Source organism: Saimiri boliviensis, chromosome 10 (assembly GCF_048565385.1).
Source record: "Saimiri boliviensis isolate mSaiBol1 chromosome 10, mSaiBol1.pri, whole genome shotgun sequence".
NCBI classification, from domain to species: Eukaryota; Metazoa; Chordata; class Mammalia; order Primates; family Cebidae; genus Saimiri; species Saimiri boliviensis.
The window spans coordinates 78,809,538-78,831,321 of record NC_133458.1 but is presented as its reverse complement, the minus strand read 5'-3'; the positions used below and the strand labels follow the sequence as shown (position 1 = coordinate 78,831,321).

The window sequence follows — 21,784 nt, the reverse complement described above, 5'->3', positions numbered from 1 at the left end:
GGCAAATATATAAAGAAGGAGAGAGTACTTGTTGCCTAGGATTGGAGGTTGGAGTGGGGAGTAATCAAGTTGGCATGAGGTTTATTTTTAGTGCTGAAGGTGTTCATTTTTTTTTTTTTTTCTCCTTTTGAGACAGGCTCTCCCTTTGTTGCCTGGCCTGGAGTGCAATGGCAGAGTTTGGGCTCACTGCAAACTTGACCTCCTGGTTTCAGATGATCCTCCAACCTCAGCCCCTCAAGTAGCTGGGACTACAGGCACATGGCCCATCCCTGGCTAATTTTTGTATTTTTTGTTGAAGCTGGGTTTTGTCATGTTGCCCAGGCTGATCTCAAACTCTTGGACTCATCTGCCCACCTCTGTCTCCCAAAGTGCTGGGATTATAGGCATGAGCCACCAGGCCCAGCCAAAAATGTTCTAAAATTAAATTGTGGTCATGTATGGTCAGCTGTGTAAGCATGTAAAATTCATTGAGTTATACACCAGAAACAGGTAAATTTTATTTTATGTAAACTACATCTCAACAGAACTTTTAGAAACTGAGAATGTATATTCTAAAATATCTGGCTCATTTCAAATTGAGTTAGGGTGGGTTTTTGGGCCAGCAGGACAAAATTAAATGTGCTTATATTTATGAGATTGTTTTGTAACTATAACTATCCATTTCTAGTTGCAAACTATCCATTATATTACAAGTTATAATTATGAAGTTCAAAATGCTTTGTGATTTAGAAAGTGATGAATACATAAATCATATAAACAAAAACAAAAATGTCACATAGCTTTACCACCTGCTACAATGTTTTATTTAAGGCTTGTAGAAGAGTAAATAACATTTGAATAAAGCCATGGCACTTACTTGCCAGAGACTTTAATTTCAATGGCATTTTCTAATGTATACTTAAGATGTAAAGTGTTACTTTCGAGTACATATAGAGATGGCTGCTGAAAGGGAAAATATCCATCTTTTCTGTCTCCATTCAAAGGAACATTAGTATTCCAATCTCATTTTAAAATCACAATGTGGAAAATACCAAGTTGAAATGAGTTAATTTCTTTATTAAGTTAGCCACAAATTGCTTTTATTAAATAAAATGTCAAAAACAAAATGTCTGAAAAGTAATTTCTTAGTCTTTTGCAAAATATTTGATACCATTGGGTTTCTTTTTCCACATTCAAATCCTCCAATTTTATAGTAATAGCAGCCTATTGCAATCATATAGTACAATTCTTTTATTTTACTGGTGAGAAAACAACGCATTTAAGGGTTCTATTAATTTTTTTTCTGATAAATTTATGTTTCTACTTTTTGGACTAGCTAAATACTAGTACATTAATGTGTCTGTGTTATATAGCTGGGATTTTGAAAGCCCAGCTGTGGTAAATCAAATAATGACCTCCTAGCTCCAAGTATGTCAAGGTGTAAATCCCAGGAGTTTGTGAATGTTATTTTACATGGTAAAGGAACTTTGCTAATGTGACTAAGTTAATAATTTGAGAGGGGAAGATTATCCTGGATTATCCAGATAAGCACAGTATTAATCCACGTTTCCTTATAAGAGAGAGAAAGGAGGATCAGCGTCCAAGAGTACCTTAAGGAATAAAGTAGAGATCAGAGAGAAGAGAAGATGCTACATAGCTGGTTTTAAAAATGAAGGAAGGGGCTCTGAACCAAGGAAAACAGGAGGCCTCTAGAAGCTGGCAAAGACAAAGAAAGGAATTTATTCCCTGGAGCCTTCAGAAGAAAGGCAGGCATGCTAACACCTTGATTTTAGCCCAGTGAAACTGATTTTTGTCATTTCTATTCAATATTGTATTGATAGCCAGAACAATTAAGAAAAAGAAATAAAATGCATCCAGATAAAAAAGGAAGAAGTAAAATTATCTGTTTGCAGATGACACATTTTATATAAAAAAATCCCCAAACCTCTACTAGAAAACTATTAGAATAAATGAATTCCATAAAATTGCAAGATATAAAGTTAACATAGAAAAATCAGTTGTGTTTCTATACACCAACGATGTATCAAAAAAGTTTTTAAAAATCCCTTTTACAATAACATCAAAAAACAAAATTTTTAGAAATTTAAACAAGGATGTGAAATACTTGTATGCTTAGAACTATGAAACATTGATAAAAGAAATTAAAGAAGACACAAATGTGAAGATATACCAAGTTCATGAGTTAGAAAAATTAATATTTAAAAAATATTCATAGTACCCAAAGCAATCTACAGATTCAATGCAATGCTATTTTTCACAGAAATAGAAAAAAAAGCGATTTTAAAATTTATATGGAACAACAAAAACCTTCCAATAGCCAAAGGAATATTGAGCAAGAAGAATAAAGCTGGAAGCATCACACTGCTTACCTTCAAAATACATTATAAAGCGATAGTACTCAAAGCAGGATGCTATTAGCACAGAAACAGACATATAGACCACTGGAACAGAATAGAGAGCCCAGAAATAAATCCACCATTTACAGTCAATTCATTTTTGACAAAGGTCTCAAGAATACACAGTGGGAAGGTATAACGTCTTAATGAATGATATTGGGAAAACTGAACATCCACATGAAGAAGAAATAAATTGGACCCTTATCTCACAGCATACACAAAATCAACTCAAAATGAATTAAAGATTTAAGATGTAAAACTACTAGAAGATAATATAGAGAAAAAGCTTCTTTCTTATCGTAAATAATGTGTGTAATATGATGTTTAGATATGCATATACATAGTGAAATGGTTAGTAAAAGTAAGCAATTTAACACCTCCATCATTTCCCAAGGTTACCTTTTTTTGTGGCAAGGGCACTTAGAATCTGCTCTTTTAACAAAGATTCTGAAGACAAAACAGTATTATTAACTATAGTCCTTATGCTGTACATTAGATCCCCACACTTGTTCATTCTGCATATCTGCAACTTTGTATCCTTTGATCTGCACTTCTGTGTATGCTCCCCTCTGCCCTTAATAACTACTCTTTTATCCTCTGTCTCTATTTTTTTTTAAAAGATATGACAGATAAGTGAGATCATGCAGTATTTTTCTTTTTGTGTCTGGCTTATTTCAGTTGGTCTGAGCAATAAATTTTTGCCTATGTCTTCGAAAAGTAATTTGTTCATTTTTGCACAGGCAAAACCAGCAAACATAGACAAATGAGATTACATTAACTAAAAAGCTTCTGTACAGCAAAATAAATAGTCAGCAGAGTAAAGACTCAACCTAAAAAAATGAGAGAAAATATTTGCAAACCGCTCATCTGATGAAGGGTTAATAGCAAAAACATACTCAACATAAGGAACTTAATAGCAATACAAGAAAGAACCCAATTCAAGGGATCTGGATAGACATTTCTCAAAAGATGACATGCAAATGGTCAACATCACTAATCATCAGGGAAATCCAATTCACAAAGCGGCAAATCCAATTCACAATGAGATTTCAACTCACATCAGTTAGAAAGGCTATCATCAAAAAGACAAAACATAAAATGTGTTGGCAAGAATGCAGAGAAAAGAAAGCCCTTGTATACTATTGGTTGGAATTTAAATTGGTGCAGCATTTATAAAAAACAGCACAGAGGTTCCTCAAAAATTAAAAATAGAACTACCACATGATCCAGCAATCTCACTATTGGGTATATAATCAAAAGAGATGAAATCAGTATCTCAAGGGGATGTTTGCACTCAGAACCACCACATGATCCAGCAATCTCACTATTGGGCATATAATCAAAAGAAATGAAATCAGTATCTCAAAGAGATATTTGCACTCACCTGTTAATTGCAGCATTATTCAGAATAGTGAAGATATGGAATTAATCTGTGTCCATCAACAGAATAATAAATTTAAAAACATGTATATACATGTGTATATTTATATATACATATATATACACACACAGTGAAATACTGGCCTTAACAAAGAAGAAAATTCTATTATTTGTGGCAACATGAATGAACCCAGAAGACATTATTCTAAATGAAATAAGCCAGGCACAGAAAAAAATATATTGCATGATCTCACTTATATGTGGAATCTAAACACATCAGTTAAACTCATAGCAGAGTGTAGAATACTGGTTGCCAGGGGTTGTTGGGGTGGAGGAAATGGGGATGTTAGTCAAAGGGTACAAAGTTTCTGTTACACCAGATAAATTAATTCGAGGGAGCATGGTGACTATAGGTAATATACTATAATATACTAATACTCTATTTTGTATACTTACAGTTTGCTGAGAAAGTAGGTCGTTTAAGTGTTCTCAGCCACACAAAGGTTCACTAAGTGAGGTGATGGATATGCTAATTTACTTGCTTCTGTAATCATTTCACAGTGTACATGTTTATAGGAACGTCGTGTTGTCCAACGTAAATATATACATTTTTCACTCATAGTGTTTGAAGGACTAAGAACCACCATTTAAGATAGTAAATGTATCCTGAATACTTACATTTTTAACCAAGTCAATTGGGGTGTTTCTGTTGAATTGATAAATTTAAAGTACAGGAAGTAAAATTAGAGTCAGAGTTTCATTTCTTCTTTTAATGTGGACAGTTTAAGAACTCTATACCTAAAAAATACTCATCTTAGATTCATTTATGTCAGGGATACTGCAGGGTGAGTACAAGAACCACTTGACCACTGTATAGATCTCATATTCTAGTAAAAACAAACAAACAAACAAAAACAGATAATAAACAAGGGTGCAGATTAAATATTTAGTTTAAGTTCTAAAATGGAAACAAATGGAATCATGTAATGCTAGAGAATGACCTGGGGTAAGGAGCCAATGTAAACGGGGTGTTTAGGAGGTGGAATTCAGCTGAGATCTATAGGATAAACAACCCTGCCAGGGACAATGGCTGCCTTCTTTTAGGAACTTTTAGGGGTGTTCACATGGCTAGTGAGTTGAAGTACAGCAAATGTGAGAGCCAAGGAAGGAGAGTGGGCGTAGGAGAAAAGCAAGCATTTGAGTTTGAACAGGTAGCCAGGGGCTGGCTGTTGCAGATTACAGTCCGTTGGTATTTTTACCCATACTCTATGGGAGGCCAGTGAAAGGGTTTAGGGCAGGGACATAGTGTGGTTTACAATGTGAAAGCTCACTGCATTGGCAGAGATGTAGATTGGATGGGGCCAGAGTGAAGCACTGAGACCAAGTTTGGTATTTTCCATGGTGATCCACGTGAGCCAGGGAGGAGGCCTGGACCAGTGGAGTAGCAGAGATGACACAGAGCAACTGATGAGTGTGAGATTTCTTTGGACTCCTTGTTCATGGATTGCGTACAAAGGAGGAGCCATGAATGAGAGAGAAGGGAGGAGCCTCATGCCTTTTTCCTAGTCGATGATGAGGGATATTCAATAATGCCATTTTCTAAAACAGAGAAGAATAAAAGAGGAACCAGGTTTAAAGGAGCTTTCTAAAGACAACTAAATAAGTGATTTGCTTTAATTCCTTTCCTTTAAAAATTACATTTTTCCCTAATTCTTGATCCATATGAAGAATATATATCACAGGTAAAACATTTTTATAATGTGGATTTTAGGGCATATTCTTTTCAACTGTCAACTATTTTTCTTTATTACTATGTTTAAAGAAACAAAGCTGGTTCTCTTTTCATTCCTCTTCGGCTTTTTCTCATTCATTTTAAACACTTTAAAAAATAAGGAATTTTTAAGTGCAGAAAAAGGAAAGAAGCAACAAGAGAGGAAGCTCAGCCTATGAATGAGAATTAGAGATGGGGTATATTTGGAAAATATTACTTGTTAAGCTTCAGTACTACTGAAGCATTGTCTTTTCTGTAGCTGTTTTTAGTTATAATCTCTCTAACTGTCTACAGTGAAATTATTAATCACGTGTACGTGGTCATCCGGCCACTTGGAAAGAAAAGCCACTGGTATTCTAGACTTTCTAGGACTGAATCATCTTCTTGTGAAATATATTAAGCTTATCATAAGGTGATCAGCTTAACTGCTGATTTTCTTTCATTCTGCAATGAACACACTATACTTTTCCCTGAAACTTTTTGATTGGATAGTTTCTGTATGGTCAAATGACCAGTCCATTTCTTCCTAAATAAACCACTATAATGCTTCAGTACAAATCTCAAGTGCATTTTTCTGTTTCTTCTGGCAAAAGCATAAGCACAACCAAGTATTTAATAATTTATAGAGCTTATATTTTCAAACAGTTTTAGACAATATTCTTTTGGTTGTAAACAATAGCAGCAAAACAAATTCAAAGTCACTTAACCTTAATTTATAGGCACAGTGTTTTGGGGTGTTTTATGGAACTCCAAGACAGGAAACGTAGGCAGTCCTCAAAAGATTCTGGAGCTGCTGAGTGGAAAGCCATCAGGAATTAGCGTCTCTCTCTTTCTGTCACTGTCTGTCTGTCTCTCCCTCTCTGTGTGTGCACATGTGCAAGTGTATGGGTGCTTTTCTCTGTTTCTGTTATTGTTGTTTCTCACCTCACCTTCATTTTGGGCATCCACCTTTATCTTCTTCCTCCCTCAGCTGATCACGTGACCACACTTCTAGTCACATACAGTGAGTCCTCAACGTTGTCCATAGGTTATTGGAAACTGCAGTGTAAAGTGAAACAACATATAATGAAACCAGTTTTACTATAGGCGAATAGATATTAACATGAGCTAAATTACTATACCTTATTTCTGGTCACAGAAACGTCACCAGCTTCTAAATAAAGACCAAAATATTTCTAATATTAAACAAAGAAATAAACTATACATACATTTAATGAGGATTAATGAAAACAGGATAATTATTTACCTCCTTATTTCAGTTCAGAGTCACAGGTATCCAGATCCTATTCCAGCAGCTCAGAGCCTGAGGTGTAAACCAGCTCTCTACAGGAAGCCATCCCACTGCAGGGCGCATTCACGTACCCAACCACAATCGCTCAGACAGGGCCCACGTAGACACACCAGTTCAGCTAATACTCAGAGCTCTGAGAAGTGGAAGGAAATGGGGGTACACAGAGAAGATCTACATAGACATGGAAACAACATGCCAATCCCCGTAGACATTGGCCTCTGCTGGAAATCAATTTTTTCCATCAATATTATAACAAAATGACATTAAAACAGCCACGGATCTGCTGTATATTTTGTCCTCTGCTTGAGTGTACTTGTGTTCAGCTCAAGTAAACCCCAGAAGCAATCCTACCAATCTTAAATTTCTGGGAAAGGGCTCATTCATTTAGTAAAACATGGGATGAGGAACTCGTATGTTACACAAATATGTGTTTTCCAGGAAGGTTACTCCAAACTATGCAAACACTAATAGAGTAGTGCTGAGAAGTGATCCATCTTTGTATGATAAGATGTAAGAGAAAGTATAATTACTTAGAATTTTACCCTTGTTGTAATAACAGTAAACTGTTACATTCAATCATAATAGCTACTCTGGACCAAACGCTGTTTTGAGTGTTCTTTCTCCAGACCGTCTTCTACCCTCACGCTCCCACACAGGCATGCAAACACACTTTTGATTCTTCAGCTCTGTGGGGTTCTATTATTATCATTCCTATTGTACAGAAAAATGAGGTTAAGCAGAGTTAAGTGCGCTTTCTAGGTTACAATTCTGATAAATAGGTAGCAGATCTAGAATTACAGCTCAGGTATTTTAAACCTAGGATTTGTGAACTTAATCACTGGGTTTTCCTGCTCCCTGAATTTGGTTTTCTTTTTTCACTCAAGCCCATCATTTTGTAAATGAACCTGACAAGAACTGAGAGTTATTTCCTTTTCCTAGAAAATTATCATTTGAAAATTTTCTCCTGTTAGTCTTTTAATTTAAGCTATATTGTATTTATTAGCACTTGGCTTCATTTTGTCTTCCCTCAGACATTCTTACTGTTTCTCTCAGTGATATTTACCACTTTTACAAGTACTGTCAGTCTCTATAATTGGGGTAGCATATATCCATTGCTTTTAATTTTCAAATATATATAAATATAAAGCAGAATCTTGTACCAATTTTTGATTAACTTCATGAGACAGATTAAAACATCATTTTTGTTACTTTTTGTTTTACACACAGTTCTATAACTAATTTTTTTTTTTTTTTTTGAGATGGAGTCTTGCTCTGTTGCCCAGGCTGGAGTACAGTGGACCTATCTTGGCTCACTGCAATGTTCGACTGCTGAGCTCAAATGATTCTCCTGCCTCAACCTCCCGAGTAGCTGGGACTACAAGTGAGCGCCACCACGCCAGGCTAATTTTTTTGCATTATTAGTAGAGACCAGATTTCACCATGTTGGCCAGGCTGGTCTTGAACTCCTGAACTCAGGTGATCCACCTGCTTCAGCCTCCCAAAGTGCTGGGATTACAGGCATGATATAACTAATATTTAATCAATACATTCTTGCAGATCCAGGACAGGTTAGATATATTTTCCACTGAGACTTGAAAAAAAATTCTTAAGTTGCTTTTATCTTTTTAGATCTTAACTCACATGGAGAAAAGTTAGGTTTTGGTACAAGTCTATTGTAAACTCATAAGCTCATTAACTGGTATTAATCGATCACAAACCGAAGGAAAAAATAAGGTCCACAATACTTGAAATTGTATTTTGATGGAAGTCAGATAAGTAATGTTGTCCACCAAGAAAGTATAAAAGTTTACTACATTTGTTTAGATACTGCTAGAAAATAAATTCACAAAAGACCCGCTATGATTTCATTCTCATCAAATTACTTTGTTCCTGGTGATTTCACAGATAGATTGAGGACAATGATGTTTAATTTCTTGTCTCAGTTTTATTAGAATTTTATAAGCAGAAACAAAAGACATACTGTACACTAAGAAATCTCTGGGTTTTCATTGTGCCTGCATCATATTGCCCTTCCACACTTAGGTTTTAAGATAAAAATCACCTGCCTACCTTCCACCAGAAAGTAATATTTTGTTTTTAATCCAAAAAATTGGTTGGCCTTTCTGCATTCGAAAGAGGGCTATACGTAAGTATTGTATGCCAAAAATAAATTATTTTCCAAGATGGGTTAATATTTTTACTATGGAGACGATTGGTTTTAAACTTTTAAATGGTAATTTACCTTTCAAATAAAAAATAAAGAGTTATAAATAATTTTAAAAACTAACGTTTTTATGCATTTGGATACCTCCTGTTTCCACCTCCATGCCTAGGCTAACCTTGAGCCTCCAAATTTGTGGGCTGAATCTTGGTGCCCACTTGGACCCCCAAACTACCCTCTGCTGACCAGTGTCCCCTTTCCTCTCAGGTGAAGGCTCTGTGAAAACCAAGTGCAAGGTGATCGATGGGAGACTCAAGGAATGAGACAGCCAGGGAAAAACTAGGAGAGTGAGGTTTCATTTCCAGACATAAAAAGATACAGAATCAGTTGAAAAAAGGACTCTTCCTCTGCGGAGGAAACCACACTTCTGAAGACCTTAGACCTGGCACGGTGGCTGACGCCTGTAATTCCAGCATTTTGTAAGACTGAGAGGAAGATCACTTGAGGCCAGGAGTTCAAGGCTGCAGCGAGTTGTGATTGTGCCACTGCACTCCAGAGTCTGGGTGACAGAGTGAGACAATGTCTCGAATGAAACAAAGCAAAACAAAAACGGGGGTTGGGGGTGAAGATGTTAGAGCCCTCTGATCCTCTAATAACTCCCAGGTCAAACTTGGGAGTCGTGTAACTGTGTGCCGAAAGGATCCTGGGTCACCACTGGACAATTGTTAAGAGCTCTGGGAATCACTGGCAAATACGGGTGACAAACCCCACGGTTTGGCTAGTGTCTAAACGCAGTTATTTCCGCTTCAGGAAACATGTCACAGAGGATGAAGAAAGGGCATCTACTGTTGCAACGTTAGTGTCTACTCCCTCCTCCCGTCGTTCATCACTGAGATCTAAGGTGACAGGAACATCTTGAGCGCCTTCGCCTTCGGGTGCAAACCAGCAGCACCAATTCTGCAGTTAGGAATCCGTCTGCAGATGCAGTCACGGGAAACTGCCCCTTCCAACGGAACCTTGTGAGGCTTCTTTTATTGGAGGTCCATCTGAGCAGTTTCTAGGATTACCGAGTTTTCATACAGCCTCTGTTAACAAGACGCAGCGTGGAGAGCTACCTCCCGGTAGCTTGACCCCTGGCTGTGTGACTGCGCGGTGACATCCAAGGCGGCAGAGCCTCTGCTAGGACACGCTGGGCTATGGGGACAGGTTGGGCGTGGCTTTCAGGTCCCCGGGCCGCCAAAATGGGAAGGGAGGAGTCGCAGAGGAACGGCGCGAAGGCTCCATCCTATGAAAGGACTGGCTGCGCCCCAGAACCGGGACGCGGAGCTTCCTTGTTCCAAGCAGGAACAGACTGAGAACATCCAACAATATATATTTTGTGTGGACGGATAAAATCTGAGAAAGGAGGCCCAGGAGCTGCCGTGGCTCCATCCTCCCAGCACCCGCGGCCCGGGGTCTGCGAAGCTCTCCACACCCTGCAAGGGAAGCAGCGATGCCTGGCGGAGCCTGCGCGCTGGCCACCGCGCTGCTGATGCTCCTGGCCCCGGGGGAAAGTCAGCGAGGTAGGGCGCGAGGGGGTGGGCGTGCAGGGGTGCTGCCCGGGTGGTGGAGGGAACGGGCCTGGCTTCTGGGATGTTGTGGGGAGCGTCCGGTGCATTTTAAGACCGCTTGCGATGTTTGTTCCTCGCCGGCCTCCACCCTGCCCTTCTGTGGTCTTTGAAATGGTCAATTTCCAGCCTGTTACTCTTCAGTTTTCTTTTGCGCACTTGCGGTTGTTGTCTCCTCTTACAACCCTCGGTTCTGTTTTTGGTTGGTTGTTTCCTGCTGATATCCTACTCTTTAAGGTCCTTTTAATTTACTGTAAGAAACTTTCGCCGCATCTGCCAGGTATTCTGGCAGCAAGTGGAGTTGAATTCTCAGAACAGAGTTGAATTCCAAACTACACGAATTCCACCTCTACCCCGACCTTCGGAAATAATTCGCTGGTGAACATTTTATCCCTACAAAAAAAATCACCAAGTTAAGTTTTGTGTATCCGTATTATATTGTATTGTGGTTTTTGTATATGTGTTAGAATCAGTTTTGCTACTGTTAAAGAGATCTCTATGGAGCGGATATTCCCCGCCTACATCTTTAATCCATGACAGAGAACAATTAATTTAGAATGCAGTGAAGTTAATCCAAAAGTACTTTCATTAGCCCCTCCTGCTCGTTTTTTGTTTTCATACAGATAGGAAATATTAACGAAAGGTGACTTGTTCTTATATTGCAAGTTTCCTCACGTTTTTCGGAAATAAGTCTGATTTGTGTTCAGGTCTCTGAAACTTGAAAAAACATTATGTATAACATTTCTAACAGTCCAGGATATAGTTTTGTCTTATCATTTTGTTGCTCTTAACCCATTTTACTGATGTAAGTTTGCTTTTTAAAAGAGGAATACAGACACTATCCCATGTCAAACTTAAAAAGAAAATATTAAAATCAAATTTATTATTTTCTGAAAAAATTTTTTTCTGGTCCTTCTTTGGTTTGCTTACAGATTTACTAAATCTTTATGAAAAACTTTAAAAAATACTTGTAATAACATATCTATTCATTACAGTTAGATAAATATTTCCAGGAAAAGAGTAACCAATTTTTATAAAGGAAGATGATTTTATGTTTCCTATAGACCACATAACCCTTTTTTTGCCTCTATGTAATAGCTTTGTAATCTTTCTACTGAAGACAAATATTTCCCATTACCAGGTGTGAAGTTCATAATATTGGTAACATTGATAACTTCCTTATGTTTAATAGAGTAAAACTAGAAGGAACGGTGAATAGAAAATACATTTACTGACACTTCTTTCTTTTTTCAAATAGCTTTAATAAGATATTCCTATGCCATACAAATCACTGACTGAAAATGTGCAATTCTATGGTTTTTCATTTTCACAGATACGTATATATTCAGAGTATATTTACAGATATATGCAACCACGACTACAGTCTATTTCAGAACATTTTTATTAACTGAAAAAGAAATACTGCACCATTAGCTATCATGCCCCATACCCTCTATCACACTCCCTTCTTCCCCAGCCATAAGGAATTACTAATCCACTTTCTGTCTCACGGCATTTGCCTATTTTGGATATTTTATATAAGCTGAATCATAGAATAGGTTGTTTTTTTTTGTGACTGGCGTCCTTCACCTAGCATAATGTTTTCAAGCTTCATCCATTTTTTTCAAGCATGTACCAGTATGTCGTTTCTTTTTAAAATGGAATAATCTTCCGTTGTATGGATATACTACATTTAGTATATACATTCATTAGTTAGTGAACATTTGGGTTGTTTCCACCTTTTGACTTTTATGAATAATGCTGCTATGAAACAACTGAGATACAAGTTTTGTTTTGATGTATGTGTTCATATCTCTGAGATACATGCCTAGGAATGTAACTGGGTCATAGGGTAACTCTATAATCAACGGCTTAAGGAACAGTCAGAATGTTTACCAAAGTGGCTATGCTGTTTTATATTTCTGCAACAGTATATGAAGTTTCTAATTTCCTCATGTTTCCATCAACACTTTTCATTAACTGACATTTTGAGTCTACCTATCTTAGCAGCTGTGAAGTAGTATTTTATTGGGGCTTGATTGTCGTTTTCCTAATGGCTAATGATATCAAGCATTTTAATGTCCTTATTAGATATTTGCTCATCCTTTTCAGAGAAATTCTTACTCAGATCCTTTGCCATTTAAAAACGTGGGTAGCTGGCCTTTTTCTTATTGAGTTGTCTAAGTTATTTGCCTATTCCAGATATAATTCTTTTATTGGATATGTGATTTGCAATTATTTTCTCCCATTCTATGGGTCCTGGAAATAATCCTCTGTGGATGCCAAGGGACTACTATACTGCAGTTATTTGTTTCTTAGAATTTTCCATATGGAGATAGTGTTACTTACTTCTTTCTAATCTAGATATGTTTTATTCATTTATCTTGGCTAACCCCCCTAGGTAGAATTAGCTATTCTAAAGTGCAATGTGGAATTGAAGTGGTAAGAGAAGACAACTTGTCTTGTTCCTGATTTTGTAGGAAAGCATCCCTTCTTTCTTCGTCACATAAAATGTAAGCTGTGGACTTCTTGTATATATCCTTTATCAAGTAGAGGAAACTTCCTTCTATTCCTAGTTTGTTGAGTGTTTTTGCCATGAGAAGGTGTTGGATTATTAAAAAATGCTTTCTCTGTATCTATTGAGATGAACATGTGGATTTTAACTTTATGCTGTCTATAAATTATAGTAATTCAATCTTAGATATTAAACCAACCTTGTTTTCCTGGAATAAATCTCACTTGGTCATAATTTGCATATATATATATATATATGTGTGTGTGTGTGTGTGTGTGTGTGTGTGTGTGTGTACTTTGCTTTTTAAAAGGGGTTATTGGTTGTTAACATTTCTGGATTTGGGGTGCTGAATATTTTTTAATCCATATTCCAAAGATCCATTGGTTTATAGTAATCTTTTCTTGTTATGTATTTTTATGGCTTTGGTGTCAGAGTAACCAGAATAAATGGCTATAATACTGGTCTCATTCAATGGGCTGGGAAGTTATCCATCTATGTTTTGAAAATGTTTGAGATGAATTGGTGGTAATTCTTTTTGAAATGTTTGGTAGAATTTAGCATTGATGCCATCTGGACTAGGTCTTTTCTTTGTGGGTAGTTTTTTGGGCTAATTTTATATTTTTACTTGTTATAAATGTATTTTGATTGTAGTTTTCTTCTTCTTCTTCTTTTTTTTTTTTTTTTTTGAGACGGAGTTTCGCTCTTGTCACCCAGGCTGGAGTGCAATGGCGCGATCTCGGCTCACTGCAACCTCTGCCTCCTGGGTTCAAGCAATTCTTCTGCCTCAGCCTCCTGAGTAGCTGGGATTACAGGCACGTGCCACCATGCCCAGCTAATTTTTTATATCTTTATTAGAGATGGGGTTTCACCATGTTGACCAGGATGGTCTCGATCTCTTGACCTCGTGATCCACCCGCCTCGGCCTCCCAAAGTGCTGGGATTACAGGCTTGAGCCACCGCGCCCAGCCAGTTTTCTTCTTTAGTTCTTTTTGTAGCTTGTGTCTTTTTTAGGAATTTGTCAATCTCATCTACGTTATCTAATTATTGGCATGTAACAATCACAGTATTTCTTAATAAGGTTTGCAGTAGTGTCCCCTATTTCATTACTCCTTCTAGAAATTAAAATCTTCTCTCTTCTTTTCTCAATAAATCTAGTTAGAGGTCTGGCAGTTTTGTTGATTCTTTCAAAGAACCAGCTTTTGGTTTCATTGATTTTTTTTCTCTATTGGTTCTCTACACTTATTTTTATCAATTTTCTTTCCAATCTTTAAAATTTCCTTCTTTCTGCTTTCTCTAGGTTTAGTATGCTCTTATTTTTCCAGTGTCTTAAGGTGCAAGGTTAACTTGCTATGTTCATATCTTTTTTTCTTGTACTATAGGAACATTCCTGTCGATATATGTCCCTCTAAGCACTACGTTAGCAGCATCCCATACATTTTAGTATGTTGTGTCTTCATTTTAACTTTTCACCAAGTGTTTTCTAGTTTTCCTTTTTCATTTATTCTTTGACTCACTGATTATTTTGGTTAATTTTCACATATTTGTAAAATTTCTTAAATTTCATTGTTATTGATTTCTAGTTTCATTCCATGTGATCAGAGAACATGCTTTATATGAATTTCATCCTTTTGAATTTCATTTTTATTTTATGTTATTTTTAGAAGTAGGATCTTACTATGTTGCCCAGGCTGGATTTGAACTCCTGGGCTGAAGTAATTCTACCTGAGCCTCCCAAGTAGCTGAGTTTATAGGAACATACCGCCTTGCCCAGCTTTCTGTTTAAATTTATCAAGGCTTGTTTTATGGTCTAGTAGATTGCCTATTTTGACAAATAGTCCATGTGCACTTGGGGAAAATTTATTTTCTAATATTTTCAGGAATAACGTTTATAGATTTCTGCTAGGTCAAGTTGATTTATATTACTGTTCTAATTTTTATTTATTTATTGTGCTGCCCCTTTTTAAAATTGATATTGAAAGTGGGGCATTAAAGACTCCAATTATTATGGTTAAAATGTATATTTTTTTTTCTGAGTTTCTGCTAGATTGTGCCTCATGTATTTCAGTGCTCTGTTATTAGATTCAGTTATGTTTACAATTGCTGTATCTTCCTCATGGATTGACCCTTTTATCATTATAAAGTGTTCCTCTTATCTCTGGTTAGATTTTTATGTTTTAAGGTCTTCTTAGTTTGATAGTAGTACAGCCACACCACCTTTCTTTTGGTTGCTTCTTTCAGCACATATTATTGTCTGTCTTTTTACTGTCAATCTAATTGTATTCAAAAGAGGCCCTCGGTTTGTCTTTTGATATATAAAGAAGGCCAATGTAAAGGGATTTAGCGAAGTAGTCACTCTATTTTTCCTTGCTTTTCAAAGTTTTGGGTTGCTAAAGAACCTAAAATTCTATATTTTTTTAAAATCTCAACTTTTATTTTAGATCTGTGGGTACCCAATGTTTAGCTTCCCCTTATAAGTAAGAACATGCAGAATTTGGTTTTCTGTTTCTGCATTAATTTGTTTAGGATAATAGCCTCCACCTGCATCCATATTGCTGCCAAGGACAAGATTTTAGTCTTTTTATGGCTGCATAGTACTCCATGGTACATATGTATTACTGAAATGCCAGGGGTTCGTTCAGTCTAGATCCTGCACAGAAAGTCAATCACTGAGACAATGAGTATTGCTAGGGAAGAGGGCTTTAACAGGGTGCTCCAGCTGAGGAGATGGAAGATCAGTCTCAAATCCATCTCTGTGACTGATTAAAATTGGGTTTCTATAGCATGGGAGAAATGTAGCTACATGTAGGAATACAGGAATTAGAGAGAAATAAGGAAGTTGAATTAGTCAACAGGAAGCTGATGGTCTTTGAAGGAATCATGATCGGTAGGGGTCCGGAATCTCATTTTCCAGATGTGGCAATCTGGTAAGTTTCAGTTCCTTGATACCTTCTGGGAGGCCAGATGGTTGGTTTCCTGAAAAAGGAACTCAGATAAGCAGTTGTAACTCTCTGAAGTTTTAAGAATGGTAGGGTCAATTTCGATGTTTATTTAAAAGGAACCATAAACATCAGTTCTACAGGACAGTTGTACCATTTTCAGGTATACTAGCTTTTCTTCAACCAATCCCTTCTTGATGGGCACCATGGCTAATTCCATGTCTTTGCTGCTGTGAATAGTGCTTGGATACACATACCAGTACATGTGTCTTTTTGGTAGAATTATTTATTTTCCTTGGGTATATACCCTGTAATGGGATTGCTGGGTTGGATTATAGTTCTTTTTTAAATTCTTTAAGAAATCTCCAAATTTCTTTCCATAATGACTGATTTAATTCACATTCCCACCAATAGTGTATAAATGTTGCCTTTCCCCCACAGCCTCACTAACATCTCTTGTTTTTTGACTTTTCAATGATAGTAATTCTGACTGGTGTGAGATGATATCTCATTGTGGTTTTGATTTGCGTTTCTCTGATAATTAGTGATGTTGAGCATTTTTTCTGTTTGTTGGCCATTTGTATGTCACCTTTTGAGAAGCATCTTTTCATGACTTTTGCCCATTTTTTAATGGGGTTGTTTTTTGCTGTTGCATTATTTAAGTGCCTTATAGATTCTGGATATTAGACCTTTGTCCGATGCATAGTTTGTCAATATTTTCTCCCATTCCATAGGTTGTCTGTTTACTCTATTGATAGTTTATTTTGCTGTGGAGAAACTTTTTAATTAGTTATAACTTGTTAGTTTTAGGTTTTTTGCAATTGCTCTTGAGGACTTAGTTTTAAGTTCTTTGCCAAGGCCCATGTCCAGAAAGGCATTTCCTTTTTTTTTTCCTAGGATTTTTTCAGTTTGAGGACTTACATTTAAATCTTTAATCTATCTTAAGTTATTTTTATATATGGTGAAAAGTAGGGCTATAGTTTCATTCTTCGGCCTATGGCTAGCCAGTTATCCCAGCACCATTTATTGAACACGGAGTCCTTTCCCCATTGCTTATTTTTGTTGAATTTGTCAAAGATCAGCTGGCTGTAGGTGTGTGGTTTTATTTCTGGGTTTTCTATTTTGTTGTGTTGGTGTGTGTGTCTGTTTTTGAACAAGTACTATGATGTTTTGGTTACTGTAGCCTTCTAATATAATATGAAGTTGGGTAATATAATGCCCCAGGCTTTATTCTTTTTGCCTAAGAGTGCTTTTGCTATTGGGACACTTTTTTTTTTTTGGCTCCACCTGAATTTTAGAATAGTTTTTTTCTAATTTTGTAAGAAACAACATTTATAGTTTCATAGAAATAGTCTTGACTTTATAGATTACTTGGGGTAGTATGACAATTTTTGTGACATTGATTTTTCTAATCCATGAGCATGGAATGATTTTCCAGCAAAATTCTACTTTGAATGTCAGAAAGTATATTACTTTTTATTTTTCATTACATTTGGGGATCAAAAGTGGTTTTTTCCTTTCTCAAATCTTTGAGAAAGCTATAAGATTTTACAAACAAACAAACAAAAATACTTAAAATTCTTGTAGGAATTCCTATAGGATAATATACAGAAGATTTTCTAATTACAAATTTAGTTATTATCAAGTACCTGTCATCAAGTGTTATGCATGTTTATCTCTTAAAAATAAAATGATTTATTTAGTTTCTTAATATGTGTTTATCAGCCAGTTCTGAATTTTGAAGAATTCTAGTCTTGGTCATTATGTTAAACTGGAAAATAATCTAATAAAGTTTACCTCATATGTAGAAACAAGATAAAAAGAAGGAAATCCTTTGCACATGCTATCACTATGAATCTATTATTTATAACTTGACACATTCTCCCAAAGTATTTGAAATTCAAGTACTGTAAATTCTATTATATATTATCTAACTTTCTTAAATCATTTAAGAAAGAAGTCTGGATAAATAGAAGTGTAAATTTTACTCTATATTTTATATCTGCTTTTTATTGAGGGGAAAAATTATACTGTCAGTTTTGCCAGAAAACTCTGTATATCATGCCATTAACTTGACTGATGAATGAGATGGACTTGTAGAGCTATTTCTTTAGTATTTGTTGAGCTAAGTCCCCACATCCTCAAATGGAAGCCCAAGCCATCATTATAGTTCTCACTTAACTATATCTTTTATTCTAGAGCTAAGGTTGGAGTAATGTTTTGAAACTGTGGCTTGACTATTGTTAATAAGATTTCTAAACTTTCTGTATAGTCCTTGAATACTGTAAAAGAGATAAATATATTTTTAGAAAAAAGTTATGAAATAAGATAAAATACAAGCTGCTATTAGTTATATGAATTTAAAATTATACTGCAAGATAAATATAGAGTAAAAGGAAATAAAAATTTTGAGTTCAATGTTACCCACTTCTCTAGGGTTGTGGATGTCAAGCAGTGATTTCTCTTATACTTCTTGCGTTTTCAACTTTGTATAGGAAACAATTATCAAAACAGCAAAACTAGAGGAAGTGTTAACAACCACAAAGGTGCTGAATCAGGAGAAATACACAAAATAAAGATGGAGTTACTGACTTGTTTTCCCAAGACAAAATTCTATTATAGAAAAGAGATTAAAGAAAACATTTTAATAATTGATGCATACCTTATTAGGAATATCTTTCAAAATCTCTTTTTTTAAAAGATTCTAACCAGGTGCAATGTCCTTGCTTTGAAGGGTATTAGAGATATTTCAAAATTAGTTGGAATGATAGCACATCCCTTGACTTCTGTCTACACAAATTTTATAAAATACTTACCTCGGGTTGACATTGAAGCCTTTTGGGAAATTAACAACTGTGGAGGATATAGAGACAAAATGAAGAGGAGCCTTTTGTGTTGACTTCCAAAATCTTGTATTATAAAAAATTCTGTAGCAAGATTATTTATTTGGAAAACAATATCTTTGTATAGTTTAATTGCTATAACTACAAAAAAAGGAAATGTAGTTCTAATTATAATGACTTTTCATAGGCTACACTTGTGGGATTCACTTGTAAATTAATATCTCTGATTTTTTATTCTCCTTATTAATTTGGGAAATTGATTTTGATTTATAAGCACCTGTGTAATTTAAAATTATATAATAAATATTTAATAATTTTTTAAGTTAGACAAGTTTTTTCCACAATGAGGTATTTTTAGTAGTGATGAATTATTTCTTTCACCTTTCTATTTCATAGATGCCATATTTATTACAGTGTTTTCCATCAATACATACAATATATAGTACTTGAAGATTTTCTATCAGCTGTGTGGACAAGATATTCTGATATTCAAATACAGACAGTTCCTTGTGGTGATTGTTATTTGGGTAATTTGAGAGCCCAGGAGTCTCAAACAAGAGTTCTGCATTTGGGATAACTGTTTCACTGCCTGCTCTTCTCTGTACTTTATAGAAAGAGGAGTTTTGGGTTCTGCCTTTGTGGATTTCAGAGAAAAAGTATCTTCCAGGCCAAAGACTCCTCAGACAACAGATTTCCTTAAAAAGACTACAGAATTCTTCCTTTCCCTATGGGCTTTTCTTGCTTCCTCTTCAAACCTGCTCCCTTCCATCCCATGCATTTTCCTGTGCTTAGTACTCATAAAGGTACTTCCAAAATTTTGGAAAGTAACTTTAAAATCTTTTAATTTTTTTCTGCACCCAAGAATGCAGGAAGCTTTATTTTGAAAGCTCTTACTAAGTTAGCATTAAAAGATTAGTTTAGTTTGTTGCTTTCCAGGATCTGGCAGAAATAGAATTTTTGAATTTTTGAGGCATGTGACTACTTTGGGGGAAACTGATTGTGGAGAATCAATAGTGATATTCAAATCCAGAGGACCAGGCCCAAGAGAAATCCTTGTTGGTCCTGTGACTTGACATCCTAACTCAAGAGCAACCAGCTCTATTGTTTGTTCAAATTAAATGAAAATAAAATCCTTAAAGCTTAAGCGGTTCAAAATTACATTATAAAGAGTTTTATTCATTTGTTTATTGCATTTATGAAACATGCAAGTTAAGTCACTTAAGACTTACTAAGAGACCCTAACCTTTCAGAGGGTCTTTATGTGCAATAGTGAGTTTATTTGCTTTATTTTTTGTTTTGGGAATCAATTTTAATTAAAGACTGAACTATGTCAACAAACAAAACAAATTACATAAAACACCTGTCTTTCCATACTAGCTCAGGAGTGCTCTCCTGGGGGACACCAGTTTCTTCGGAGTCCTTATAGAAGTGTCCATTTTGACTCATGGCAGCTCCAGCAGTCAGCTGTTCAAGACCTAATATGTGACCATTCCCTCTCCCCTGGATGGTATAGATTTCTCATCTTTGACAGACCTGCTGAGATGCCAACCAAATGTGTTGAGGTATGTCAATTCCCGAATTACTATGTTTGATATTCCTTATGTGTTTTTCATGTGAGAATTCTTTCTTCTTACAACCAGCTTATTTCTCATGCAAAAATATTGTTTTAATTTTGTATAAGATTGAGTTAATCTGAAAGGCTATTCCCACTTACCCAGTCTAATAATAATGGTAATAGTAATAGTTAACGTTAGACTCCATGCAGTCTACAAACACTTTTATTGACAATATCTTGTATAAGTTTACAATTCTAGGCTACTATCTGTCATCATTATTTCCATCAAACCGTGCAGAAAACATATATTCTTAGGCATAGTTCTTTTACAGTCACAGCTAGCAGGTGAAAAAGCTGAGTTTTGAATACAGGCAGGCATTCTCCAGGGCTCAGGTGCTTAGCCATATTACCTGCAAACAGTAAAATACTGTGTGTCTAAAGTGCTTCAGTTTTTGTCAGTTGTTGCCTGTCACTGCCTTTCTTAACTGATGGACTAAAACTTGCAGGCTCAGCACCTCCTATTCTAAGACTAATGAGAACTCAGCCTGGCAGTAAAATCTCCAGGACAGTGTACCTGCAGCACATTCAATACTCTGGAGGCATATGGCCTTGTCTCACTGAAGCTCCCTCCTCAAACCCAAAATTTGTGCAGCCAGCATACCTGTTTTCTCTTTATAGTTGTGAACATACAAGCATATGTCTTTCAAACACATCAGATTTAATTTTGTCCATTTCTGAAATTTTGTACATGAACTCAGATCGGATGTGTGTTTTTGCAACTTAACTTTTCATAAAGTTCACTCTTTTTGCCACACAATATGATGATTCTGATCATAGCAGTGTCTTGTATAATGAACTAGCCCAAGCGGCTTCTTTCATTCTTATTTCATATGACAAATATGTTTTCTTCGAAAATGCTTTCAAAAAAATAAGGAAGAAACATAAACTGTGATTTCTTGGGTAATCCCTCAGCTAACTTGCATTACTTATCCAAGCCACTCTGAATTTTTATTGACAATTCTATTTATCCCTAGCATGATTTACAAATGCAAGTTCCCCTAATTCATTTGTAGTCCCCATTCATCTGATGACACTGTCATGAAATAGATATTATTTCAACTTGTCATACTTTGACCAGTTACTCTTTCAGTTCAACTCCTATTATTGCTACCACATTTTTATCCACATGATCTAAGGAATGAGACTAAGTCTCAATCTGTCAAAACACTAAGCCCATTAACTCAGCATCATAAGTTATATAATCAAAATGCTAAGAAGGCTTTTAATCTGACATTTATTTTGCAACTTATAAATTCCCTGCACTTGTGG

The 21,784-nt window shown here is 35.8% G+C and overlaps 1 protein-coding gene across 4 annotated transcripts in view; it reads left to right on the top strand.

Annotated features, from left to right (window-relative positions):
* The first annotated feature begins 9,824 nt into the window (after positions 1–9,824).
* The window catches only part of VWDE (von Willebrand factor D and EGF domains), an 80,559-nt gene continuing 68,599 nt past the window's right edge, over positions 9,825–21,784 (top strand). For all 4 annotated transcript variants that reach the window (XM_074379527.1, XM_074379528.1, XM_074379526.1 and 1 more), the window contains exons 1-2: positions 9,825–10,561; positions 20,278–20,462. In XM_074379527.1, the coding sequence (XP_074235628.1) occupies positions 10,492–10,561; positions 20,278–20,462 (255 nt within the window). In that variant the 5' untranslated portion in view covers positions 9,825–10,491. The remainder of the gene's footprint in view (positions 10,562–20,277; positions 20,463–21,784) is intronic.